The sequence below is a fragment of the Scheffersomyces spartinae genome (genome assembly GCF_019049425.1).
Source record: "Scheffersomyces spartinae strain ARV_011 chromosome Unknown scaffold_26, whole genome shotgun sequence".
Classification (NCBI taxonomy): domain Eukaryota; kingdom Fungi; phylum Ascomycota; class Pichiomycetes; order Serinales; family Debaryomycetaceae; genus Lizanozyma; species Lizanozyma spartinae.
Genome location: NW_025065073.1, coordinates 24,640 through 51,371, shown reverse-complemented (window position 1 = coordinate 51,371; position 26,732 = coordinate 24,640). Strand labels below are relative to the sequence as shown.

General features: G+C 38.6%; 13 protein-coding genes across 13 annotated transcripts; 6 read left to right on the top strand and 7 right to left on the bottom strand.

The window, feature by feature from the left end:
* Positions 1-630: 630 nt before the first annotated feature.
* On the bottom strand, positions 631-3,351 carry KEX2 (kexin; the record flags this gene model as incomplete). The annotated part of the gene is made up of 1 exon (XM_043193719.1): positions 631-3,351. The coding sequence occupies one exon, from the start codon at positions 3,349-3,351 to the stop codon at positions 631-633; it is 2,721 nt and encodes a 906-aa protein (XP_043047138.1).
* A 448-nt stretch (positions 3,352-3,799) lies between these two features.
* Positions 3,800-5,164, top strand: KQ657_002978 (uncharacterized protein; the record flags this gene model as incomplete). Its single annotated transcript, XM_043193718.1, has 1 exon — positions 3,800-5,164. One exon carries the CDS (start codon positions 3,800-3,802, stop codon positions 5,162-5,164), a length of 1,365 nt encoding a protein of 454 aa, XP_043047137.1.
* Positions 5,165-5,491: 327 nt separating this feature from the next.
* Positions 5,492-7,069, top strand: NAR1 (Nar1p; the record flags this gene model as incomplete). Its single annotated transcript, XM_043193717.1, has 1 exon — positions 5,492-7,069. The coding sequence occupies one exon, from the start codon at positions 5,492-5,494 to the stop codon at positions 7,067-7,069; it is 1,578 nt and encodes a 525-aa protein (XP_043047136.1).
* Positions 7,070-7,127: 58 nt separating this feature from the next.
* Positions 7,128-8,522, bottom strand: KQ657_002976 (uncharacterized protein; the record flags this gene model as incomplete). Its single annotated transcript, XM_043193716.1, has 1 exon — positions 7,128-8,522. One exon carries the CDS (start codon positions 8,520-8,522, stop codon positions 7,128-7,130), a length of 1,395 nt encoding a protein of 464 aa, XP_043047135.1.
* A 548-nt stretch (positions 8,523-9,070) lies between these two features.
* Positions 9,071-10,228, top strand: AIM23 (uncharacterized protein; the record flags this gene model as incomplete). Its single annotated transcript, XM_043193715.1, has 2 exons — positions 9,071-9,106; positions 9,164-10,228. The coding sequence occupies 2 exons, from the start codon at positions 9,071-9,073 to the stop codon at positions 10,226-10,228; spliced, it is 1,101 nt and encodes a 366-aa protein (XP_043047134.1).
* A 2,950-nt stretch (positions 10,229-13,178) lies between these two features.
* Positions 13,179-14,996, bottom strand: KQ657_002974 (putative serine/threonine protein kinase; the record flags this gene model as incomplete). Its single annotated transcript, XM_043193714.1, has 2 exons — positions 13,179-14,932; positions 14,993-14,996. The coding sequence occupies 2 exons, from the start codon at positions 14,994-14,996 to the stop codon at positions 13,179-13,181; spliced, it is 1,758 nt and encodes a 585-aa protein (XP_043047133.1).
* A 513-nt stretch (positions 14,997-15,509) lies between these two features.
* On the bottom strand, positions 15,510-17,747 carry MAM3 (uncharacterized protein; the record flags this gene model as incomplete). The annotated part of the gene is made up of 2 exons (XM_043193713.1): positions 15,510-17,657; positions 17,739-17,747. The coding sequence occupies 2 exons, from the start codon at positions 17,745-17,747 to the stop codon at positions 15,510-15,512; spliced, it is 2,157 nt and encodes a 718-aa protein (XP_043047132.1).
* Positions 17,748-18,150: 403 nt separating this feature from the next.
* FGR3 (Fgr3p) lies at positions 18,151-19,533 on the bottom strand (the record flags this gene model as incomplete). The annotated part of the gene is made up of 1 exon (XM_043193712.1): positions 18,151-19,533. The coding sequence occupies one exon, from the start codon at positions 19,531-19,533 to the stop codon at positions 18,151-18,153; it is 1,383 nt and encodes a 460-aa protein (XP_043047131.1).
* A 249-nt stretch (positions 19,534-19,782) lies between these two features.
* Positions 19,783-20,453, bottom strand: YFH1 (ferroxidase; the record flags this gene model as incomplete). The annotated part of the gene is made up of 2 exons (XM_043193711.1): positions 19,783-20,159; positions 20,447-20,453. 2 exons carry the CDS (start codon positions 20,451-20,453, stop codon positions 19,783-19,785), a joined length of 384 nt encoding a protein of 127 aa, XP_043047130.1.
* A 224-nt stretch (positions 20,454-20,677) lies between these two features.
* Positions 20,678-21,160, top strand: KQ657_002970 (uncharacterized protein; the record flags this gene model as incomplete). The annotated part of the gene is made up of 1 exon (XM_043193710.1): positions 20,678-21,160. The coding sequence occupies one exon, from the start codon at positions 20,678-20,680 to the stop codon at positions 21,158-21,160; it is 483 nt and encodes a 160-aa protein (XP_043047129.1).
* A 99-nt stretch (positions 21,161-21,259) lies between these two features.
* KQ657_002969 (uncharacterized protein) lies at positions 21,260-22,891 on the bottom strand (the record flags this gene model as incomplete). Its single annotated transcript, XM_043193709.1, has 1 exon — positions 21,260-22,891. One exon carries the CDS (start codon positions 22,889-22,891, stop codon positions 21,260-21,262), a length of 1,632 nt encoding a protein of 543 aa, XP_043047128.1.
* Positions 22,892-23,314: 423 nt separating this feature from the next.
* On the top strand, positions 23,315-24,121 carry RSM25 (mitochondrial 37S ribosomal protein mS23; the record flags this gene model as incomplete). The annotated part of the gene is made up of 1 exon (XM_043193708.1): positions 23,315-24,121. One exon carries the CDS (start codon positions 23,315-23,317, stop codon positions 24,119-24,121), a length of 807 nt encoding a protein of 268 aa, XP_043047127.1.
* Positions 24,122-25,182: 1,061 nt separating this feature from the next.
* On the top strand, positions 25,183-26,664 carry KQ657_002967 (uncharacterized protein; the record flags this gene model as incomplete). Its single annotated transcript, XM_043193707.1, has 1 exon — positions 25,183-26,664. One exon carries the CDS (start codon positions 25,183-25,185, stop codon positions 26,662-26,664), a length of 1,482 nt encoding a protein of 493 aa, XP_043047126.1.
* Positions 26,665-26,732: the final 68 nt, after the last annotated feature.

Sequence of the window (26,732 nt, the reverse complement as noted above, 5' to 3'; positions counted from 1 at the left end):
ATGACAAGTTTTGTCTCCTCCTACCAAATTCATTTTCCCCAGCTAATCAATGCCACCTATTTTACTAATAAATCTTATCACTAATGACACATTTTATTCATTCCGTGTGTTCCCTTTTCATATTAGGGCCCTGAGTGAACAAATTCCATTATATACTAAAATTTTACTAAACACTCTTGCTCAACATGACCTTTGTGCTGGCTACATACAGTATACGATATATAATGTCGTTGTAACCACCAAATTTGTATTGACGATGTCTGAGGGTATCCTGTTTTTCCGACACCGGACTTCAACATAATTACTAATATTTGTTTCACAGCAATGACACATATGAAGCCCAACGGAAAAAATTCACGTGACTTGGTGTGCTATCTTCTTTTTTTTGTGCATTGTTATTGTGTAACTTACTACCGGTGCTCCCCCACCCCTGACCTGTCTTACTTTATTTCTCCTCGGGCATCGGAGATATCGATAGTGCAGTTACACACATGTGCGTGCGGCTTACTTCTCGGATTAATACTCTCCTAATTAGGAAATCATGTATCCGATACTCTATAAAGACATTAAATTCCAGTTAAATATAATATAACTTATGATATATCCGGGCCTTGAAAGAATAGCAGCTCATCATTTGTTTAATGGTGGAGTCAAGATGTCGGCTTCAGATGCTGGCTCATTGTTGCTCTCATCATCAATATGATCCTCCTGCTCTTCTTCTTGTTCCTCTTCTTCCTGTATTGCATGAGTATCATCAAATACATTTTCATTGTCATCATTAACATTATAATCCTCCTCATCTTCAGCGACTTTGAAATGCTCACCGCCAGATAATTGCTTGCTTGGAAGATTCTCATCATAATCTGGATCTTCCATCGGAACGGCACCACTAGGAACAATCGTACCCAATTCAAAGGAGTTGTCTCGGCCTCCACGTCTACCTCGTTCATTGGCGAAAGCTGCGTCTTCGTCTTCACTATCGCTATATTCTTCACCGGGAATTATATCAAATTCGTATTGTTCTCTTCTAACTCTTCTCTTCGATCCTCCAGGGGTACGATGGAACCTCATGTAAATTATCACCAACACAAATCCTAAGATTGCAACGGCCATAAAGTATTGTCCGGTATGGTCATTGGTGTATTGCTTATTAGCTCCTTCGTGATTATCCTCAGAATCTTCAGTACCACCTTCCTTTGAAGAATCATCAGTCGCAGTAGACGAAGGTGATGATGTGGATGTTGGTACTGTCACGTCACTAGTAGCTACCGCTTCACTGGTTGAGCTAGAAAGAGGAGCAGACGACGACACTTCAATGGGTTTAGCCTCCAATCTGTCTCTTCTAATTTTGGAATAGTCAACATCCAAATCATATTTCTCAGCCTTCTCAGCATCAATACTCTCACCCCATAGTCTTAGTTGCCAATTCTTAAATCCGATATCAACCTTCTTCATGTCTTCTTCAGATGGATATACTTCCAACTTCCAATCTCCAACTCCGTCTTCACCCCAATGAGCCACACTCATAAAGGTCCAGTTCTGGAACCCAGAGCCACTGCCATCAAAGCGTCTGAAGGAAGCTAATTCACTGATAAGTCCTGATGGGGAGGTTAATTTGACTCCGACTTTCCCTCTAAAGGAAGAGTCAATATTAACTTTAACAGTTACATGTTCTAGTCTTTCCACATTCATAACCTTCAAGTCATCCTCGGTCACAGAAATAACAGACAGTATGATCGAGTCTTTATATTCGGGAGCTCTTTTGACTCGACCAGGACCACCAGCTGGAGGAGGTGCATCAACTTTTGTACCTTCCCATTTCTTCATCACATCAACAACATCGGAATAATACCATGCTTGTGGTTTGACATTCTTCCAAGTCTCAGCAAACTTGACCATCTTATAAGCATCAAGCTTCCCAAACCCATACTTATGAGAATACTTACGACCTAATTTTGTCACTTGATAACTGCCATCTTCTTCATTAACGGGAACTGCACTTAACGCTGAAACATATTGTACATCTCTCCATGTCAAGTTAGGATTAACTGACAATACAAGAGAATAAATTCCAGCAGCTAAAGGGGCAGCAGCAGATGTACCACCATGAGCTGCAGAACACTTCTCTTTGATGTCTGTGGTATGAATATGTTCACCCGAACCACTACTGTAGGTGACTACCATGACAGCACTGCATGCCTCGGCATAAGAGGGATGTAAGCCCTTATAGTCAATAGCTCCAACTGTAATTGAATAAATAGAATTGGTGTATCCATCAAAATTACACGAATCTCCAAACCGAGCTCCATTCCCCAGAGCAAATACATACAAAGCACCTTTATTATCCCGACCATCTTGAATTCCTTTAATCATAGCTTTCTTGACAATGACTTCTGGTTCGGCAAGAGTACGTCCATCATCTGTTGGACCCCATGAACATGAATAAATGTCATTAACATTCAATCCATATATTAAAGATTGTGCTTCATCGGCAGCTGTAATTCTTCCAGATAGGATTCTAACTCCGGCCACTTGAGAATCATATGCTACTCCAATTCCACAGAATTCATTTTTTTGAGCTGCAATTTCTCCAGCACATCGAGTTCCATGATAATCATCATATAGTCTAGGCATTGGTGCCTTCCCATTATCGTTGAAATCCCAAGATCCCTCGGCATTGAAACTGTCTTTCAAATCCGGAGATGTAAAGTCTAAACCGTCGTCCACAAGTGCTGTCACTATGCCTTTTCCGGCAATTCCCTCTAGCCATAACCCAGAAACATTCACGTCATGTCCGGGATAACGAGTATTAATCAAATGCCATTGCTCAATGAAAAGTGGATCTTCAATTTTCAACTGATCAGCAACTTTCTTTAGTCCTTCTTGAGAAGAATCATTGATTTTGTAGTCCCGTTTAGCCGCTTTCTCTATCATTTCTTCTCTGCTATAGTACACAGGCGTTCTTTTCTCAAGCTGTTTGGGAGGTAGTGCATGTATGGATCTGACATCTGCTAACAACAGTGCAATGTGATCTTCATAGCCGTCGCCAGAGTAATCTCTTTTGAATAAATCATAGTTGTTGGAATTGTAGTTCCCTAAGAACTCATTATGAGGGTGTTTCTTATCTATGCTGAACACGTAATGGTTATCCAACCGAGGCAACTGGTGTTCAAACTTATAAATGTTTCTGTGTCTATCTATGAAGTCATGAACCTTGTAGTCATCTTTCAACTCAACAATAAAGTAGTTGTTGAGTTCATAGTCTCGGGGTGGAATCTGATACCCATGAGCAACCGTACTCAAACATCCTAAGAGTGTCACTGCAATGCGGTAAAGACAATATAGCTGCATAGTAGCAGTAGCAGGCTAACTGTGGGTAGTACCAATTAGTAGAAGCAGTGGGTAGTAGCTGTCTATGATTATGTCCGATTAATGCCACAGTAATAATAAGTAATAATAATACAATTACTACTGTTGTGTCAGCACGTTCTTCGCTTCCTTTGCCGATATAGCAACGGATGTATACCGAGTTTGTTCTGACTGACTGACTATCTGTCTGTCCGTCCTTTATTGAGTGGCAGAAGTGGTGCTGTTATTAGTAAAAGGCTTTTTTCAGTCCACGCCCCAGAAAGTTTCATACCGGTTGATTCATTTCCTGATTCGGTAAGTGACGTCAAAATGCGAGTTCCGAGGGGGCGAAGCACACTATCGGTAATAAATCGGCCCGTCAAAGTCAAAACGACAGACCTTTTTGATAGACTTCGCTAGATAGCGCTTTCTTAATTCTTCACTAACGATAATGAGACGGTTACAGTTCCCGGGAGTAGCTATGGTGACTGTCCTTGCAATGATGTTGATCACCAGAGGAGTTTTGGCTGACGGAGGTATGGAAGGTATGGATGATCCAAGAGTTGAATATCATCCTATTAATCCAGGATCTAAAACATTCCATTGGTTAATGTCCGTGGCATTATTATTCTTACTTCCTTCGATCAGTGCGGCCTTCCTGTTAGCTGATAAGCAACACTGGTCTCTCATGTTCCATTTTGTACTGTTGGGATATTCAGTATTTGAATGGATGTTCTTACCTTTTGCTGATAACACCGATAACCATGAGAATAAGACAAGCAGAGGTACTTCTACTTTCATAACCTTGTTGTTGGCTGCAAACATTTTTATAGGAACGTTTATGAATGGTAGTAATTGGATAATGAATCGTTTCTTCCCCTCAGCAGCCGGTTCATCTCTGAATAATGGTAATGCCAATTCCGGAGTTCTTTGCAAAGTCTTTAAAACACTTTCGGTAATTATAGCACTCACAGGTTGGGTAAGAGTATGTCTTGCTGTAGTGGCATTATTTGGCTTTTGCTATGATAAACACACGGGTCAATGCATTGCCCATGGTATAATGGGTACAGCGTTTGTGTTTTATGCGATGGTATTGACTATAGTGTTGATAATACCTTGGATTAGAAAGAGAGACACCAACAGAAGATCCCAAGAGTTTTATGACTCGGTGGTCATGTGTGCTTGGGGTATCGTCAACACCTTCACAGAACACAGATGGGGGAAGGAAGGCTGGAGTATGGGAGATTATCAACATACTGCAATGGGGATTATTTGGTGGGCTGGAGCTCTTGTAGGAGTATTTTTAACCAGAAAGAAGAATAACCATAGATCTTTGATTCCGGCATTATTATTGATATTCACAGGTTGGTCGATGTCACAGCATCATCAACATTCAGCCATTTCCACAAACGTACACGCCTTCTTTGGTATTGCACTTATGAGTGCTGGTTTCACCAGAGTAATCGAGATCTGTTTCATCTTGCATGACAAGAACTGTGATGATTCAGGTAAAATATTGGCTTTTCAATATATGCCACCATTTTTTATGACACTTTCAGGAATACTCTTTATGGCTGCAAATGAAGAGCAATTAGAATTGGCATTAGGCTTAGGATCTGACCATTCTGCCTATATCTTGGTCGGCACTGCAGCAGCTTTTGTGGTGTTTTTGTGGCTACTCTTAATGGTAAACTTGTACTTGCGTCTAGTTGGGTTTGACGAAGATGGTCCCTTCCAACCTATTGCTATCAATGGAAATGAGTATAACCGAGTCAACGATGTGCAGGAGTTTGAATTGGAAAATATGTCAGATTAAGCAAAATCAAAGCGACACAAATCCGCTACCTTGATAAGATCATTTTGTTCATAGTTAAGATAAGGATAATAATAGAAAAATTATTGGAACAATATGATGGCTTTTAAGTAGTATGATGCTTGCTCCTAATTAGGTTATGAAATGCGTAGTCTAATTATCAATGGCTCGTTTGTCATTTCCTAAAAAAAAATGAAATATCAAAGCGTCACGTGATCTGTTTTTGGTGACTCAGATGAGTAAGCTTATAGCAAAAAGCATGTACCAACTACTTTATTGTTTTATCTTAACAATATCACTTTTCTTTTCCTCTTCTCTAGTAGATAAAATATGAGTGCCATACTAAAGGCTGAGGATTTGAACGACTTTATTTCCCCCGGAGTTGCTTGCATCAAGCCAGTGGAAAGTGTTCCTGCTCCTGCAAATGGCGCACCAGAATATGGAGAAGTGGAGATTCAAATAGATAACGAAGGGAACCCCTTAGAGATATCCAAAATCGATGGCAAGCAGCAGAAACTTTCGGCTGCTCAGATCTCTTTGGCAGATTGTTTAGCGTGTTCTGGATGCATTACTTCTGCTGAGGAGGTTTTGGTTGCACAGCATTCATTTGATCAATTGGTTAATACTTTGGATTCTCAGAAACATTCAAAAGTATTTGCGGCCAGTGTGTGTCATCAGGCTCGGAGCTCTTTGGCTCAGGCTTTCCAAACATCTGTGGAAAATATTGACTGTATGTTGGTTGATCTTTTTGTGAATCAAATGGGGTTCAAGTACGTGGTTGGTACTTCATTGGGACGTAGGTTATCATTAGTTAATGAGTTTGAACATGTTTATCAACGCAAGAAGGATCAAAGTAGTGGCCCTATATTATCCTCTGTGTGTCCAGGTTGGGTTCTTTATGCTGAAAAGACCCATCCAGAAGTTTTAGATCGTTTATCCACTGTTAAATCACCTCAACAATTCACAGGCTGTCTCTTGAAATCCTTAGTTAAAGATGTACCCAGAGAGAACATTTACCATGTATCCATCATGCCTTGTTTCGATAAAAAGTTGGAAAGTGCTCGGCCTGAGTTGAACGAACCAAAAGTATCTGATGTCGATTGCGTACTTACCCCAAGAGAGTTGGTCAATTTGGTTGAACAGAATGATCACTATAATTTCAACTTTAGCTCACCCTTATTGAAGTTGTCAATGTCAGAATTATATAAGAAAGTAGCCCCTCCAAATTGGCCGTTTTTAGAACATTCTTGGTCAAATGATGATGGCTCAACCTCTGGAGGTTGGGGGTTCAATTATTTGCTTCAATATCAACAGAAATTGCTTGAAGAAGCACCTGATAAATATCGAAATTCTTCGAAGTTCAATATTAAAAGAATCAACGGAAAGAACAACGACATTTATGAATTGCGTTTGGAATATGATACCATTAAAGTGGCCAGCACTGCCGTGGTGAATGGATTCAGAAACATTCAAAACTTGGTCAGAAAACTTAAAGCCCCAGAAAAGGCTGCTGCTAAACCAACCGGTAGAGCTGTGGTTGCTCGTCGAAGAATGCGTACCAGTAGATCTGCAACACCAAATGGTAGTGATGAAGCTGAAGATGTGGATGCAACTAAATGTGATTATGTTGAAATAATGGCATGCCCTAATGGATGCATAAATGGAGGTGGTCAAATCTCTCATGGTAAAGATGTTTCAGATAAAGAATGGCTTGACCAATGTGTGATGAAATATAAATCTATTCAATCTTTAGATTTGAATAAGGATGTTGTTTCCAATTTAATGAATTGGTGTAACAACTTTTATGAGGATTCAAATATATCCTCGGACAGATTAACAACCACTTACTTCAAAGAAGTAGAGAAGCCTCAGGATCAAGCTTCTATTCTCTTGGGTTCAAAATGGTAAAACAAATGTATAATAACGGCATAGATTATAGATTAATGGTGCAGTAAAACGATTCAGCTTAAGATGTAGACGCTTTTAATCTTTCAGTAAAGCCTTGGACTTCGTCAATGAGTGCTTGGGGGATTATCGAGTTACTATTATTGCAACTTGTAGGATGGCCAATAAAACTAGCAAAGTTTATCTCTAATCTCAACAATTGTTCTTTGTACGACAAGGCCTTCGCTATCGACTCCTCTAAAGTATCTATTGACTCTATCATCTTTTGTTTGGCCAAATCACTTCGAGTCCTTTCTCTTTCTAACTTTACAAGATTTTTCACTTCGTAATCAAGTTGGAACTTGAGTGCATAAAGTCGACTTTCTATCTCTTCAATATCTTCAAGATACTTTAGATGTGTGATGTTATTGTTGTTTGGCTCCTCATTAAAGCAATTGATCTCATTATCATCGTATAGCACAATAGTTGCATCAATGAAAGGCGATGTTGCGTGGGTTTCAGGGAGATCAACATGAACACCGAATTCGGAAATATTGGTATTGTTGGTGTAAACAGTACTCGTTTGTTGTACCAGTGGAAACGCCCTTGAGAAGGTATCCCTCTTATGAGATGAAGATCCCAGTATTTGTCTCTGGCAAAGTGTGGCAAGAATCAGTCTACTGATTTTAGGTGAGATCTGAGAGATCTTGGATAAAGACAGAGACCCAGTTAACCGATCCACAATCTCTATCATTTGTGCCAATACGTGCTTCACCTGCAACGACATTGAAGGTTCAGCGTGTTCAAGTAGCAGGTCACATTCAGCTACGGTCATTGCAAACGCATAGAGAGTCCCATGAGCAGAAGGCTGATAAACATAATCATCAGAAAGTTGACTACGTTGATAGTCTTCTATGAATTTTTGTGCTTGTCTCATTTGCTCTCGTAATCTCTGGAATCGAAGCAATCCATCTGTTGATATAGCATGCAGATTCTGCATGGGCCACCACAAAAAACCATCTTCATCTTCATCAGCAGAAGCATGGAATGAGTTCACTGGTTCAGATAGTTTGGAAATCACATCCAAATGTATTTCTGAATCTGATTGGGCCAATTCATTTCTGACCACACAGGCTTCTGGTTGTTGTACCTTTTCACGTCTTTTATCAATTTGAATCGCAACTATCACTTGTAATTCTGGTGATGATAGCGGGTAATCCTTACCGTATTTTGCTACTGCTTTATTTACATTGGCCAATTCCTTATCATCAAGGCACTCCAAAAGGTCTAAAACATATTTATCTCCGTATACTTCAGGCCTAATGAACTCTAAAGGCGCTAATGCTTTAGGGTTATGGATTTTATCAACACTAAAATTTCCCCTTTTCAAATCACTCCATCTTCTATGGCTCCAATGCCGACCACCTGAGTATCTATGGAAGCGATGCCAGAACTTTTTGGGTCTATGAAGTGGCATTTGCTTGGTGGTTTGGGGGGGTCCCTTAAAGGAGTGTTTGTGCGAGATAACACCGAACTTTTGCAGCCAATTATGATGACATCAACAACATCAACAACATCAGCAACGGGTCCTTTTTAACACTAGCCCGCTTCAAAACCGCTATTTGCAACACAATGCATTTACCAAAGCAAGTCTTCAATTTACTTCTTATTCACTTTAAGTCTAAATTGAATCTAAGCTTAATCGTAGTGAATATTTTCAAGCGTATGTGATGGATCTATCATTAGCCAAGACTAAGGCACGTGATCACCACCAACTCCCACCCAATAACCTTAATTTGAGTACATCACCGTGTATTAACATATACCTATGTAATGTATGCATATGCTTTAGTTTCACTATATACTACAACATTTACTACAACATATATTATTGCACCCATACTTCTCCCTTGTATACTTTAACAAAGTCGTGCACGCACCGTGTTATTATCAGGTGAAAAATCTCGTTTAAGTAATCATTAAATCCAGCTACTCTTTCTGCTGCTTTACTTGTATCTATCGACTATGTTTATACTGATAAGGCTGATTCAGCGGCGGTTAGTGCATGTGACTCGTTTGAGGCATTTTGAGGCCCGTCCAATAACGAATAGCAATAAGAATGCCTTTGATTTGGACGACATTCTATCGTCAATCAACTCATCGGGCAAAGGTTCAAGTTCAAAGCAACCCCCTACCACGTCATCAAATCGGTTTGCAAATACTCAAAGAAACAATAATAAAGACAAGACCCGTGGATCCGGAGGAGGAGGTCATAGCCATCATTCTCGAGCCAGAAATGAAGGCCCTAAGAAACAACAAAGTAATACCAGAAGGTTTAATAATACCTCGGGGTCCACCAAACAACAAGAAGCATTAAAATCACAAGTAGAACTTGTCCATAAATATAGAAGAGATTTCAAAGTACAATTTATTGATCCTACCACCAATAAGATGGAAATAGCATTTTTACCAGATATTGTCAACCCATTAGATTTATCAAAGCAAGGGATATATGTAGTTGAACCTCAAGAAGCTGGTGGGTTGCCATTAATTAAGTTGAATACTTGTCAAGAAATGGTAAAACAATATGCCGATAAGTTGGCAGAAAAGATGCAAAAGGAATTATTGAACAAGGGTAGTTCAGCTGCTTGGAAAGCAGCTTTACTGAAGGAAAAGGCTCAGAAAAGAAGCTCAACTGCTAAAGTGGTTACCGTCTCATGGACAATTAGTTTAAGTGATTTGGCCAATCAGAAGAAAAGTGAGGTTGAAAAGATTATTAAAAAAGGTGGTAAGTTTAGCTTTTTCATTGGAGACAGATCAAATGCAAGGGCCATTTCTAGAGGTTATGAAGGTAATGATGCTTCCAATAGAATCCGCAAATCTGAAGCTGAAGATTACCAATTGGAAATTGCAAGAAGAACGATGGTGCTTAATAAAGTTACAGAAATGTTGGATGAATTATCTTGTCTTTATGAAGCTCAAGGTGGCGTGGAGGGAAGAGTCATTCTCCAATGCTCTCCAAAAGTTGAAGTTACCTCCTCCAAAAGTGCCAAAGAGGCTGATCAGTCTTCAAGTAAAGAATTAAGGAAACAGAAAAAGTCAAAAGTATCTTCAAAATCTTCAGACAAACAGAAAATTGAGGATTTGGATAGTCTTTATCTGTTCAAAATTGATGATGATTAAACACGGGGATTTATAAAGGGTTTGGAACAAACGAATGTATTCAAATTGTAATGACTTCTTGTATATAGGGACTCTTTTGACTCCATAGTAATAATAATAATAAAAAACCCTGCCTTATACTATACTCCCATATCTTGAGCTCTCGTTACTATATCTTCGTCGTTCTTGCTCGTTTAGGAGTCTTCTATTGGGTGTCTCTCGTTCATGTCGTAACTTCCTAACTCTGTAGCCATATTCGTGGCTATTAATCAAATCATCAACTATGGGATAATTCAAAAGTCGTTGTATCTCCACTTGATCTAAAGTATAATTATTGACTACTGACGTAGCCTGTTGATAATAAGCTTCGTCTTCGTCTAGATCCTCTTCATCATAACTAAAGTTCTCATCATTTAATGCTGCTGTAATAGAACCTAATGGAGGTGTAGTGTTAGTGCAGTGTTGTCTAGGTCCAGGTCCAGGTCCAGGCCTAGGAGATCCTGGAGGACTTTTTATACTGCCTCTTGATGAAGATATTAATCCTTTCGTTGAAGAATTTATGGATGGAGCATAATTCTCTTCTGTTGTACTATTAATTCCATTCCCATTTTGAGAGGGTTCAGAGAGTGTCATCATGTTCAGAGGGAGCCAATGTTTATGTTTCCCATCATTATAATATCGCAACCCTTGTTTTATTCTACTCATGCGTGCACTTGAATCAGGATGTGCAAGCAATGCTTCAACAGAATCAAATTTCCTGTAATCGTAGTTGTCACCTTGATAGGTAACTTTAAAATCATGAACTAAATCTTGAATCCCAAACATATCCTTTAGGGCATAAAAAAATTGTACTCTAGATGAGGGTAAATATTTCACCGTGAAATATTTATAAGAAAATGAGCTCCAATGACCAACGGCGAAAGCAATTAATTCCACGCATAATAAAGCATTTTGAATAGCTAAACCCAAGTCATAATTTTCTTGCTTTGCTGGTTGAGAATCTGAACCCGGATTCGAATCCTGTGGTACTCCGGATTTCTTTAAAATTCCAAAAAAACTAAGAGTACCTAAAAGAACCCCCTGCCAATAAGAAGCAAAAATAATTAACTTAACACATAAGAATTTCCCCACTGGATTAAAAGGTTTCAAGTCGTTCCATAAAATTTTCCAGAAAAGGGCAAGACAATATAATGAAATGGTCACACTAAGATTATAAAGAATTGTTAACCATAAATAAGGAGATTTGATCCCCATGTCATTGATATCATATAAATGGAATAATTCCCCAAAGATCATACTAAAACAAATGAATGGCTTTAACCAAACATATTGTAAGATGCCTCTTTTAATCCATAGAAATGTATATGGATCAGATATGTCCAATCTTGGAAGACATTTCCCCAAGAAACCAGGATGGGCCACGGGCTCTCTCCCACTAGTCATAATGATAATGTGTCGTTCCCCCCCAAGCATATCTGTTAGAAGGGAGAAAAAGGTATAAATGACAAATGCCTCATAGGATTCACGAATGGGTTCCAATACAATCTTGTTGAAATAGGAGTTCTGATTCGATAGCATACTGTAACACAGAAGGGCAAACAAGGGTACAATTAAATGTATTCGAATCATAAGTCGTTGTTGAAATGGTTTCCGGTAATTTCGTAGATGAAGTATGACACTTGCAGCAATGATTAGTGATGAGATGAGTGAACTATAAAAGGATACAGTGATTACCGTATCCGGTAGTCTATACCCTTCGTCACTCATTATTAGTTTTACAGGAGTAAGGTAAATACCACCTTTAACTAGTTGCCTTTCAAATTGTTATCTATTTTGAATGATCCTGCACACAATGTAAATGGTGTACGGGTGTAGGATGGTTGATATGATATGCCTGGTCATATTATTACTAGTAGTATTATGACTAGTCAATAAGCAATACTTTTGGTTAATATATAGATTAAAATTATTTAAGAGTAATGTGATGTATCATATAGAAAAGAAATATATATAAATGTGAAAGTTTTCCCTATGGGTGCAAAAAAAACATTCTTATTTATACATGTCTCTTTTCCCAAAATATACTCTTATATGTATAAATGCCTTCTTTTAACATCTGTAAGTACTCCTTCCTTAGGAACAGCGAATGGGCCCATTGTCCGTATCGTACTGAAGTTACCATCAAGTTGGTTCATCCTTACATTAATGTCTATTGGAGGAAGATAGTCATAGACACCATCGAAGTCACTACTCATACAGTGCTTCTGGGGGTAAGCAAATACCCTACGATTGCATTGAAGTTATCACTGATCTCGGGTGCAACTTTACGGCGTGTTCAGATGGTGTTTCGTGATGTTAAGGAGTTTGATGCCTTTAAGTCTTCAGTGGAGAAAATTATGCATTGTCATGTTCATGTGAAGAAACAATCAGGAGTAAACCAAAGTCAAAGTCAATCACAATTGGTCGATGTTACTCAGATAACTAATTCACCTTCATTATTGTTACATAATCTCCATCAATATCCCGATCATTATACTGCAACACAAGAAGCTGAAACAATACCACAAGAGACAACATTCAATACAACATACGATGTAGCATATGATGCAACACAACCATATGATACAAATCATGCATATGACATAACACAACCATATAACAACACAAATAGTCAACTACCGTCTCCAGAATGTTCTCAAGTGCCTCCATTGTTAAACCAACCACTTCTCTCTTATAATATGAATACTAGTGAAACATCATACACTGATCAGCAACTACGGGATATCATTAAGACTAAGCTCGAGGATGAAAAATTTATAGAATTTGTTAAAAAAGTTGAAAGAATCGTCACGTCCTCGTCATTAAATTGAGTATCGTACCTCCTATAAAAGTATATACAAAGTTTTTCTGAAAAAGACCAAATTAAAAGCGGAATCAAATCGTTTCGAATTTAGTGCAAACCTCCAAAGATTCAAAGTCCAATGGCTTCCTTTTGACGAGCCTTTTCAAATTCAATCAGTCTCAATTGGTCTTCGGTTACCAAGTGATGAGTATGGTTTTCCAGTTTCAATATTGACTTCTCACCACTGGGAAGAACAAGTTCTTGACATTCTGTGATTTCTTGAACATATGGATGAACAATTACTTGATCCATGGTGTATCTGTCTTCAGGGTTCACTGCCAACATCTTATCAATCAATGATCTGGAGTTTCTTGGTAATAAGCGAAGCAATTTCTCTCTACCTGTTAATTTTCTTCTATGTCTTTTCTTTTGAGGGATAACTGCTTGAGTTGGAGCTTGATCATCTAAATCTAGATTTGGTTCAGGTAAGTTGATTTGTGGAGGTTCCTGGGAAACTTCTTTATCATCAATAGATTTATCTAATGTGTTTGCTTCATTATTAATGGTAAGCTTAGGGATTCTCTGTTCTAATTCGGATAGTTGTATATTGGGCTTTGTCTCAACAGGTGTAGCCACACCACTTTTTATAGTTGGAACAGTGGCTTCACTTTCGGAACCTTTATCATAAGGAGGTTCAGCTGATGCAAATGAAGAATATGAAGGGTCTGACCATTTAGGTATTTTCCAAGGAAATCTTCTAATAACCAAACAGCAATATATTATAGCAATGGACCAAACATCAACTAATCTTGGATCGTAACCAAAATTTGATGGTTCAAATACTTCTGGCGATAAGTATGGATCGGAACCAACTATACCTCTTGCTCTTTGCAAACGATGATCTTCATCCAAATTATCTACTCCATAATCCAAACCTGGCATTCTGGGTTTCCTAAATTGAACAGCTGAACCGAAATCAATCAACTTCAAAATTCCTTGATCGGTTACAACACAATTATCTAATTTCAAATCACGATGAGCTAATCCATGATCATGTAAAAAGAACACGCCTGCAATGATTTGTTTAAAATAACATTCTGTTTCGTGAATGGTAATAAGTCCTGACATCACCAAATTGAAAAAATCATAAGGACAATAATCCATAACAATATAATACTCTGGATCATGAGTTAATCCAGATTCAGTAACCAATTCATATGTTTTAATAAGATTGGGATGGTTGAAAACTGAAGCTATTTTGAATTCATTTTTTACCTTAACTTTATAATCCCGTTCATTTTCTGCCTTTTGTTTCGGTCTAAATTGTTTCACAGCATAAACTTGAGAACTATCTGTCTTGGAATGGACTAAAATCACAGATCCAGTGGCACCTGAACCCAAGAGTTTATTTGCATTTGTATATTTTTTATCTAAAGCCAGGGATGGCTTGAAATGTGGTAAACCTTTATTAGATTTATTACTTCTATCCTCTTTGAGTTTACCAAGAAATCGTTTCAATGTTGGAAGATGTTTCTTTTTGCTTCCCTCTGAATCCAATGAATTCTTTTTCGCTAATGGGAGAAGACCTAAATGCTGATGTTGATGTTGATGTTGATGTTGATGCTTTGGAAGTAGTTTTGAAGTTGCTACTGAAGTATCAGCAGTCGATATGGGAGATTCTTTTGAAAATGCACTACCATCACTACCATTAATCAACACCAGTGAATCATTAGCAGCACTATGAAATGAATTAACAGAACCAGAATCATCATGATCATTCCTACTACTTATAGATCGACTCAGCACATCACTATGGGACATATGTCTATTTTTCCGAAACAATTTCACTAACGAAGACGAAGATCCATGTTGTCCACCACTATCTGTACTGGCTGAAGACCTAGTAGCAAATAAGCCTTTGAGTACATGGCCATTACCAGAACCCATCTTAACAGTAATACCACAACTGCAATAGCTATACTATATGCCGTAATAGTATGCTAATATCAATACCTAGAGAGAATACATCAACACATAAAGAAGAAAGTGGTACAGCAACTATGAAGGGGCCCGAAGTTTAACTTTCGGTTTTTCTCGGAACATGAATCACAAACCCGCACGGGACTTTCTGGGGTATTATGCCATTTAATGGGATTTCCTATTTCGGAAATGTACTATAACAGTATGTCGTATACTGTATAATGTCAAACATTGAATAAGTTCTAATAAACCCTTCGATGACATAAATATTATACGCACGGAGATATCGTGTTGAGTATTTAAGTATAATCCCTCCCACCCCTCATGTCAACAAAAGAAGTACTTAGAACAAACTATTTAAACGGTTTTCATCACACCAGTACTGGTAACGGTTGAGAATGTAATATTCGAAAGGAGCTGACAAAAGTTATCTAATATACTAAAGATACGGTATAAAAAAAGCATAATGATGTGGACTAACTATGATTTCTCGGGTGTTGCTGAACCTAAAAACCGATCCCAAACACTTGGGCGACGGGATCGAGTTCCATGATTCCCTTCATCACTTCCAGAAGCCAGTTCAGCATTGGTATTCTCACTGGCAGGACTTCGTTTGGTGGTAAGTGATACAGAACTAGCAACACTATTAGCTAGACTTGATTGGAATCCTTCATCCAATTCGCTCTTGCTACCAGAAACAGGAGAATCTTGCTTCTTCTTTGATTTACTCTGAAGCTTCTTTGACTTCTTCTTCTTTTTCTTCCTCTTAACATCTTCATTCAAAAGTAGCAAGTCTACTTCATCTCCATTATCTTCATTTCCACTATAATGTTCGATAATTGTTTTGTGAACACCTTGAACATTAACCACACTCTCAACAATACCACTACTACGGAACAGTTGATGAGCCAAGTTCTCATATTGGAACCCCTCCGGTATTTCCATACCTCCTTGAGAACTGTTGTTTTCTCCTTCCTCTGCTCCATATTGAAACTGGTGTTGATGATCCACACCACTGTCAATATCAGCTGCATGTCGAAGAGCACCTTCTTCAGTTAAATGAATTGCTCCATATCCATTCCCAGGTGCAGGGCGATCAGGTGCAGGGATAACTTGGTCATGGATACTTGGTGAACCCGTACTACTATTGTTCTGATTATTATTACCATTATTATTATTCGCTGTTAGCTTTCCTAAAGGTGATTGAGGGTGGTAAATGTTCCCACCTGCACCAGGACTTCCATTTGGAGTCAAGTTGGTAGCTGAATGCAATCGGCCAACGGGTTTCTTGATTGTCACAAAGGTTTTGTTCGTTTCTAAAGGATTGGAAGCAGGATTTCTGGGTATCCAATTCTTAGAACTATCAACAGCTTGTAATAAAGGAGAGTTAGTGTTATAAGGTGCAGCCAAATATGGAGATCCAGAACCAGGATCACCACCAAGAGTATATTGTGGATTGGGGTGATGTAATTGGTGATGAACAGTATTATCAATTGAATTTCTCTTCGAAGATGTCAGAGCATTCTGATACAAAGTATGCAAATACTGAGTCAAGTTCCTTTTAGATAACGGGCCAGGAATTTTCCTCTTGATATTCTTATTAATATCAACATATACATCCGATTCATCGACAATTTCTTCACCAATCAACTCTTCAATCACATCTTCTAAAGTTAAGACCCCAAGTGCACCCAATGGTTCACCTGGATGTTCACTAACAACTATCATATGGGATTTACCTTCTTGGAAATAATTTAAGATGTTCAAACATGAAGTATCAGCTGACGTTTCCGGTAAAGTAGCCAATGGGAACGAAGCAACCGTCAAAGCATCTTCTGGATCATAACTAATTAAAACCCTAACCAAAAGCATCCCGATGAAATTCAGAGGTTCATTGGGTAAATGAACAGGGATACGAGAGAACCCCGCTTGAAAGATTTCATCAACAGTTTTTTCATCAAGTACTGTGTCCGCACTCATAGTATAAACTCTATCGATTGGAGTCATGATAGCACTAACAGGTTTCTCTTTTAAATCCAACACAGCACTGATGATAGTCACTTCATCTTGATTCAATCTTTCAACCCCCATAGTTTTATGTAAGGTGACCAAGGTTTTCAACCCGGACTTCTTGTACACTGTACCGTGATCTTCACCTAATAAATAGTCCAATAACATGGCAATAGGATATGCAATGGGGTACATGATATACATCAAGATCAACACAAACGGAGCAAACATAGACCCTACTTGCAAGCCATATCTAACACTAATGGATTGAGGAATGATTTCTCCAAATACAACAATGGCAGCTGTAGACGCCACTACGGCAGGCCAACCTCCACCTAAGCATCTATCTAAAACAATCGGTAAGGTTTCATTTGTAATAACATTTGATAATAAAAGAGTCACAAGTACCCAGTGTTTACCTCTATTGATTAATCTCAATACTTTTCTAGCATGTTTCCTTTCAATAGGTTCGCCAGAGGTAGCAATGACTTTCAAATAAACTTCATCTTGACCCATTAATCCAAGAGTTAATCCTGCAAACACCCCACCCGCCAAAACTAAACAAACTGATGTGGCCAAATTAATATAAAACTCCTCGCTAGTCATTGGTTCCTGTGCCTTGTGGAGGATTTGGGCTGTACTGTCGTTGTCGTGGCCATGAATGGGCAATCCATGGACTAAGCGTGTCAATACCCCTACCAAGCTCATAAGCGTAGATGCCCCACCATAGTTGGTACGAGATGTAGCTCTGTTTACTGGTAACCCTCTTCGGCTCATATACTTAGTGCAAAGGGTGATTATACGTTGATGATATCAAGTGATGATGATGAAGATGATATTTATATTAAGTTTGCCTTTGATTGGGTTAACTTAAATGTACACCACAAAGATATATGTAACCCCTCACTAATACCAGTTGGTTCGGTATTAGAATCTATAAGAAGCAATCGCTTACCAGTAAGGGTGGTTGGTTACAGTGGAATACCATTTCTCAACCAGGGTTTATTGGTTGGTGCACGCAAAAGAGCACGATGACGATGACTGCCCAAGAGTTCACAGCCTATGCAAAAGGAGGTAGTAATATGTATGAATGTGTTATGTATAATGTATGTTAGTCTATTGTCACAGGATCATCATGGCTCCCTGAGCCCTGGTACTGATCTTGACCATACCTATGTGCGTACTCACCTCTATATCTAGCCAAATAAGGACTAAGTACTTGAAGTGCAATATCAAAGGGTACTGGTGCACTTTCTGGTAGTTCAACATCAGAACCAGAGCCAGAATCTATGATGGGTATTGCATGTTGATGTATTATATCATCGTCTTCGTCGTATGCTCCTTGTATAACAGCTTCTATTTCTTCAATCATACCATCATCGTCAAATGAATCAGGATCATGATTCTGTTCGGGAAATTGTCTCTGTTCGGGAACCTGTCTCTGTTCGGGAACCTGTCTCTGTTCGGGAACCTGTCTCTGTTCGGGAACCTGTCTCTGTTCGGGAACTTGTCTCTGTTCGGGAACCTGTCTCTGCTCGGGAACTTGTCTCTGTTCGGGAACTTGTCTCTGTACTGGTAGCTTTCCCTCTAGTCTCTGCGTATGTTCATCTTCATCTTCATCTTCATCAGAAAGCAATATAACCTCTTCACTTTGACTTCGCTTCTCAATAGATTCCCGTTCACTAATGGGTCTATACTGAAACATCTCCAACAATTCTATCTTTTCCACATCTTTAGGGGTACCCTTGACAAAATAATTGAAGGAAATAGACACCGTAAGCTCCAGTAACGGGAACTTGGCATCACAGATTGGACATTTATATTCCTTACCAGAGGAAGATTTTTGTTTAGTGATATCAATAATTTTAACCGGTGAGTATAAATAGCCAGCTGCCTTTTGAAACCGTAGTAATTCTAATGCCAGTTTGGTCATGGCTCTTCGAAGCAGAAACTGAACACCTTGAGGGATCTTGTTAAACATACAGAACGAGCCATAATCAAAACATTCAAAGTGTACACAGTTATTGGATTTCACGGGTAAATCTATTCGTGCTTTACTGAGTGGATCAAGCAATGAAAAGATGATTTTGTCAATCCCCAATTCTTCCATGTCTGGATTCAAGACCTTTAATTCGTTCTCTAAGATGGGATAGATATTCGGAGGCACTTTTCGATATCCCGGTCGGATTATTTGACCTTGCGATTGATGTTGTGGCATTGCCAAAGGTTTATAGTTGTCATGGTTTGGAAAAGCAGGCACATAAACCTTCTCGTTGTTATTATCATTATCGTTAGCAGTGCGATCGGCTTGCGGTCGTTGTTCTTGCTTCAAAATAGTATTGTCATTCGGAGTATTATCATGTGGTTCATCTTGTGAGGATTCTATTAGTTGAAGATCCAATAGAACAGTTGGCGGTAGTCTTATAGCCACCTTTAGACTGGGCTTGCGAACCCGAGCAACGTTTATGATTTTCACTATTTTCCGTCGTGCCATTGTCTTATATCATATTGTAAGGAGCCTTACTATAGGGAAGCTTGTTCAATGGGAGCACACTGGAGGGAAGCATATTGAAGCACTGGCCCAGTTGGATTCGCACCAAATTTCTCAGAAAACCTCAGTCTAATAGTGCATTCACTCTACATTAGCAGTAATGCAAGATACATCATTATATACAAGAAGCTATACACTACGTAACAGATATACACTGTACACTATAAACCGAGGACTGTGGATGGGTACCGCTTATTGGTCTACAGATTCAAATTGTAAGTCTATCCCCACTGCTTCACCAAGCTCACCTGCCAATAGATTACTTAATTGAGTGCCATCTCTCAAATAGGTCCATTTTCCCCCGACCAAATCAAATCTCTTGGGCCCACTAAGAGGACTACTCAACCAGATCTGTTTGTTGGGAGGTTGTTTGTTGATGACATAGGATCCATTGGGAGGAATGGTGATGTTCAATACCCCGTGACTCAACTCAAAATCAAGTTGATCATGGTCCTCAGCTAGCAAGTCCAATTCATCGCTTATTGATTCAAGATACTCATCTGCAACACGAGAGTATTGGGAATCTGAAAGGGTGTCTATCTTTTGAGAAACATCATGTCCTTCTGTGTCTAGAACGGAAGAATAACACCGAAACTGTGGTTGAAACACATTCATTGAACGGTACCTCGACACATAATGACTTGATGGAGAGCGTAATCTTGGACATACCCGTTTCAACATTATCATGTCTCGCTGTCGTTCTGAACTATTCTATCGTATTATGATATGAACCGTGTTGTTATGTTTGTTCTGTTATAGTTTGTCTGTTCGTGTTTGTCCTGTAGACTTTGGTCCTCATCACCTCACTTTGTTGTGTGGACACTACACTTGGAACCACCACCATCCACACACATACGGTTCATCACTGTCTGCTACAACCATATGTGTAGTATTACTAAGCAGCCACTCACTAGCACCTCTACTGTCGACTATAAGTATACCGTTGCTTAGCCATATCCAGCTATTAGTACCGTGCAGTAGTTAGTTCGTATGTAATGGAATGTTCGGGTATACAAATCATTGCGACATTTAAATAACTACTCACTTTAAAATATGTACTTACACTATACTACTCGGTTCTTTAATCATGTTCTTTATCTGGCTCTTGGTGTTTGTGGTGATCGTGGTGTTCATTCTTGCGTTGCCATATGTTTCTGGTATTGCCTCCTATGACGTAGAGAGAAAGAAGAAACCAGTGCAAAAGAAGTCCGCAGTAGAACCTTCAAGAAGTATGGGTGCTCCGGTTGGATATGTGCCACCATCATTTGAGGTTAAGGACGACGCCGAAGAAGCTGCTTCCACTTCCGGAATCTCTGCATTGAAAGATAAAATGAGATTGACATCAGAAGACATACCTCTTAAATTGCATTTGAACGATTCTTCTAGCTTGAGAAGAAGAAAGACTGACAAAATCGATATGGATTCCAATCCTAACAATTACGATTACGATTTGGATGAGTTAATTGAAGAGGAATGGGATGAAAAGAAGCAGCAGTCGCAACCACAGGTAAGCTCAAAAGTGAAGTCAAGACCTGTGGCTACAAATGAAGAGGTTCGTGAATTGGTATAATAGTTAAGGCCGTTTCTATGTAATGCCGTTTCTATGTAATGCCGTTTCTATGTAATGCCTTTACTATGTACATATATATATATATATATATATAACTGTTTATTCTTGTCTCAGAGCTATGGCTTTGGCTCTCATGAGAACATTGCGCAAAAGATTGGAGTGGACAATTGTCGCTTGTTTAGTAATATATCCTTTAGTAGAACTTCTACCTCGAGAGTGAAACTCCTTTGAGGCTCGTAGCAAATTGAAATACCCTTCTTGCTCCTCCAAAATGCTTGCAGTGTATTCCTTAGTGACTTCATCTTCCAGTGATGAAAGCGCTTGCAAAAATGCATTCACAACTTGAACGTTTAATTGGCCACTAAGCTTAAGGAACCTGTTATTATTAGTGTCTTGATGCAAGTCAAGCAATTTGGTCAATAAAAGATTAAACTCTTGAAGCTCCCAATCGTTATGGACCTTCCCAAATCGACCGAATATATGAATGAAACTCCGGGTGCGAACAGGGAGGTTATACTCATTGTGCATAAGATCCATTAAATACCACACCTTACTAAAGGAATTATGAACACCTGGTGTATTGCAATAGTATTCAATAAATGGCATAAACGTTGAGCAACTGGGGTATATTTGAAATTGGTTATCGTTTACCTGTGAAATAAGCATCTTATACTTCTTAACATCGTCATATGAAAGCTGTTTATCAACCTGAACGTCTTCATGATTGCCACTGGTTTTATTGTCTCTAAGAACAAATACTTGGGTCAAAAGATCTTCAGCTAACGAAAGTTCACCAATATTTAATAGACCTTTTATTATGGAGTTAACAACATGAATGTCAATCGTTGCTCCACTGGAAACAAGTGTAGATATCCATCGACTAAACTGGCCGGGGTTAACTGCTTGTTGACCATAATGATCCAAAAGCCGCTTGAAAGTCTCGTTGTTAGGCACATATTTATCTTTATCATTGGACTTATGATTCTTCTCAATTGACCCTACCAATAACTCAATAACATCCTCTTGATTGTGTCTACTAGAATGGAACAAAAGCATGTTGATGGTCTCAATGTCAATCTGCTTTTCATCCTTCAATAATGCATTCGTGACTTTTATATTGAATTCATTATAATCAAGAGTAGACTTTGCATTCTTGTACTGCTCTTTTGCTTCAGTGATTCTGTCAACCACTTGTTTCTTATCCTTATAGAAATAATAGTAGAGAAACCTAGTTTTCTCTGCCGCTGTTAAGGCCAAATCATATTGTTGAAATTCACTTAGAATGGCTTTTGTTTGAGCAATGTAATTGTGTCTAACCCTCATCATGGCTTCAAACAGTCGGACCAATTTCTTTGGCGATTTCAAAAGATAACCATCCAATTGGTTGGGCTTAACAAAGTCTCTTCGTTCCAAAAATACGTCTATAAAAGTATTAACATCTTGAGGTCTCAAATGATATGGTCTGGGCTCAGGTAGTGCTCTATAGGCATCGTAAAGCTCGTCATGATCAACGCTTGTGGACCCTGATGACGGATACAACCTCTTAACAAACCTTGCATAAGAAATCAAATCGGGCTGAATGTAATTCTTCTTTATAGTTTCCAGTCGAATGGAGTATTCCGATGGTCTTATAGAACCAAGTGTCTTGTGCGATTGAATATATGGATATAAGTTAGGTAGATGATTTCGTGATCGTAGACAACTTATTAACGACTGTACCGGTTTCCACATGACACATGATTATTTATTACAATGTAGTGAACGCTGTATTGATCGTATCATGGAATGCAATAGTGTGAGTAACGACCAATTTGATCTAGGAACAAAAGAAATAGATATAGCAGTGGAGCAATAAATATAGTACTGTTATTATAGTGCTGCTATTATTATAGTGCTGCTATTATTATAGTACTGTTATCAATATTACTGTTATCAATAGTACTGTTATCAATAGTACTGTTATAAATAGTACTACTAGTGTAAGCAATGCTTCAGTCTTTATGCCTTCATCTACCCCATTATTGGTGCCTGTATATAGAGGTCGCGGAAATTTTTCATGAGGGAAAATTTTTCAGCCAAAGCACTGGTACAGAAACTCACCTTAAGTGAAAGGGCGACTGCTTTGTATCCACTGATATAATCCAGACGACAACGATGAAGATCCAGACCGGGGCTACTGGTGTGTACGAAAGAACATCGAGGTTCATAAAGGCCGGTGTTTTGCGGGACACTCCTGCTTGGTACACCATAGTAGGATCACATCCGCCCTTTAATGATATGACCAAGAAACAAAAGCTCTTTGAAGCTGGAGCTCAAAAGGCTGATCCGTTCAAGCAAATCAATATTAAAAAGGCCGATGGCTACTACAAAACAAGACATTCCAAAAACGATTTAAAAGTGCAACACAATTCAATTTTCAGGGTTCAAAAGTTGCAATTCATTGAAGATCAAATTAGAGATGTTTTCTACCACCAGCATCCATGGGAGTTTTCAAGACCAAAGATTTTAATTGAAAATAATGATGCTGATACTTATAAGAAATGTGACTGGTCTCACATGTTGCAATTGTACAAGCCTTTGGATGGTGAATCCGTGGTTCAAAGAACGTTATGGTTACTATCTAATTCTAAACCTACCCCGATGTCTCTTGAAGAAGCGTATGATGCTGCTCGTTTTGAGTTTTATCAATTACGTATGTCTGAAGAAATGAGTTCTACTGTTTCAAGAGAAGAATCAGAATTATTAGGAGCAGTTTATCCTACTACACACATGGAATGGGGTTTGAAACAAGAAGCTGAATATATTGATCCATGGACCGTGGCAGCAGCTGAAATGACTCAAATTAAGGAATCAGGCAAGAGTTCCAAATCTAAAGAAGGATCTATGGGGTCTGAATCTACAGTTGCCAGAGAATCTATATGGGAATCAGCCATTGTAGAAGGAGGAGAATCTTCACAATAAGAAAGACATCATTTTGAGGCACTTGTAAATAGATAGAATAATACTACGATACATTAATAAAGACGTAACAAAGAGTATGTCCACTACAATGACCTCTAAGTAATTGAGTTCCAGTCAAAACACTTTATTACAGGAAGATTGGCTTTACAGTATATAGTAATGCTACTCTTCAATCTGCTTCATTAACTACACTTCCAGCTAAACTTTCCGTCTCTTTTCACTATAAAACTATGAATATGTATTGGTTCGGCATTATGTACTTATAATAAAACATCCATGAATTCTTCATTTCAGGCCAATAACTTCTTTAGTGGTGTTCACCACCGTTGGGCTTCAATACCAACTTTTCAAATGCAACATAAGCAGTGAATGCCACAACAGCGATACCGAAACCGGGGAAAGCTGACTTGAATCTGCTAGCGCGAGAGAACTGACCCTCGTATCTCCATGCGTCTCTTTTAGCCCAAGGGTTGTGCATTTTTATTTTATCCTATGTTTTTTTTATGGCTATCTTCAACTAAGAGCCCTCTTGATTACGGTCTTTACTGGGAAAACTACAAACGTACGGTCTTTGATTTGTTAATTTTTTCGTGCGTCCGGGTAACACTTATTTTAGTTGGGGTTAGATGGGAATTTGACAGAAGTAACATAATGAAGACTACGAATGTGCTGTATGTGTAATTCAAATGTATTTGTATTAGACTACAAGAAGGTGTAAAGTGATAATTTTGTTGTGGTAGTAGATATTTCAATGCTAGTCCATTATACAACATTATTGTTCTTTAGTGACATTGTCACGTGATTGTTTTGGTAGCACTCGATTTCAGTTAGTATTAATTATTGAGTTCGAAGTCTCTCCCATGTACTGTATATATCAAGTTGTGATAAACTACCGCATTAGTGAAACAATAGCCCCATGAAACGAAAGAAGCTTTGTAGCCGTTCAAAATTGGGCAGGTGGCTTGTATCCAACTGAGTTGCTAGATCAAATGTAGAAAGTAAATTTCTTTGACCTCTTCTTTTCTTCATCTCTTTTATCAACCAACTACCTGTATTGTGCAATGACGGTTGGTGACAATAACTCCGAAAATGATGGTGTACTCCGTCAAATTATCACTGGTGACATTGAAGAGGTTCTCAGTAACCATGAATTAGATCTAAGTGATAGTGAAGATGAAGATCATTTCATTCGTAAATATGGAGATATTCAGTATCAATATATCAAAAGACCTCGTGAGTCTGTATGGTTTATTAGACCACACGCTTTAAACTACTTTATGGATGGTGTATTATATCGTACTAAAGGTGAACGTTCATCCGCTAAAACAGAATTGTTTTTGGACTTACTTTATGTAGGTATCATTGCTAACTTGGCAGGTGCTGCTTCAGAAGCAGCTACGTTTGAAGCATTATTGAAGTATATTCTTTTATTCCTACCAGCTTGGGTAGTGTGGGCAGACATTAAGGACTTTACCAATTACTACTACAACGAAGATCTTCTGCAAAGATTATATATTTTTTGGATCATTACTGTATTGGCTTTTTATGCCAATAATGCTCATAAAGTGTGGGACGGTGTTCATGGAGGGGCACTCACTTATGTTCCCTATATGGTTTGTCGTCTTCTGTTGGCCATTAGTTTGCTTATTTATTCCTTCTACATTCCTCAACATCGTGCCCAACTGCGTGTCTATTCTTTTACTATCTTTATAACTTCGGCCCTATGGATCCCAATTATCTTCTTCAACCCATTGGGTAAGAAAATTGCCTCGGCCGTTTTATTGGTGTTGGAACAAGTTTGCTTTTCTGTTTGCTATTCTCCGTGGTTTAAGAAGAAGTTGAATTTGCGTACTTCTACAGCTTTAAACATTGAACATGAAGTTGAACGGTTCTCAGCTTTTGTCACCATTGCTATTGGAGAATTCTTATATAAAGTGGTAGCTTCCAATCCATTAGGTGTTGGGTTCAACCCAAAGTTTCTTAGAGGTGTTTTCTTATTACTCATTGCTTATACCTTTGCATGGCTTTATAATCATGGTTCAACTTCGAAAAAGGCTATACATCCTTTAAGACACCTGGCTACTAGGGCTATTTCTTGGATCTACTTTCATATTCCATTAATTGCGGCCTTGATCCTTGCAGCTGATGCAGGTGGTGACTTCTGTGAACTTGATGAAACTGATATTTGGGCAATCCTTGTGGAAGGAGAAGAACATGAACATCGGAGTCTTCATAAATTGGCTCTATTCTTTTCCGGCGGATTGGGAGTTGCATTATTCTCGTTATTCATTATTGGACTCTTGGATGTTCCTAAAGATCCAGCTGGCTTGCACATTATTCCTCGGACACCAAGAATTGCTCTTCGTCTTCCTGTGGCCGTAATCTTTATCGGTCTTCCCTTTGCTCATATTAGTTCTACATTACTTATGGGTATCTGTGCATTACTTCTTACAATAATCGTGGTGTTTGAAAGTATAGTAAGCACTCCCAAGGAATGTTTATGGAGACCTTCTATACAATTAGCAGATGATCATTGTGAATGATCATTACTGAACATTATATTACGATTACTATATTACCATAGTGTTGCTTGTACTATATGCTTATACCT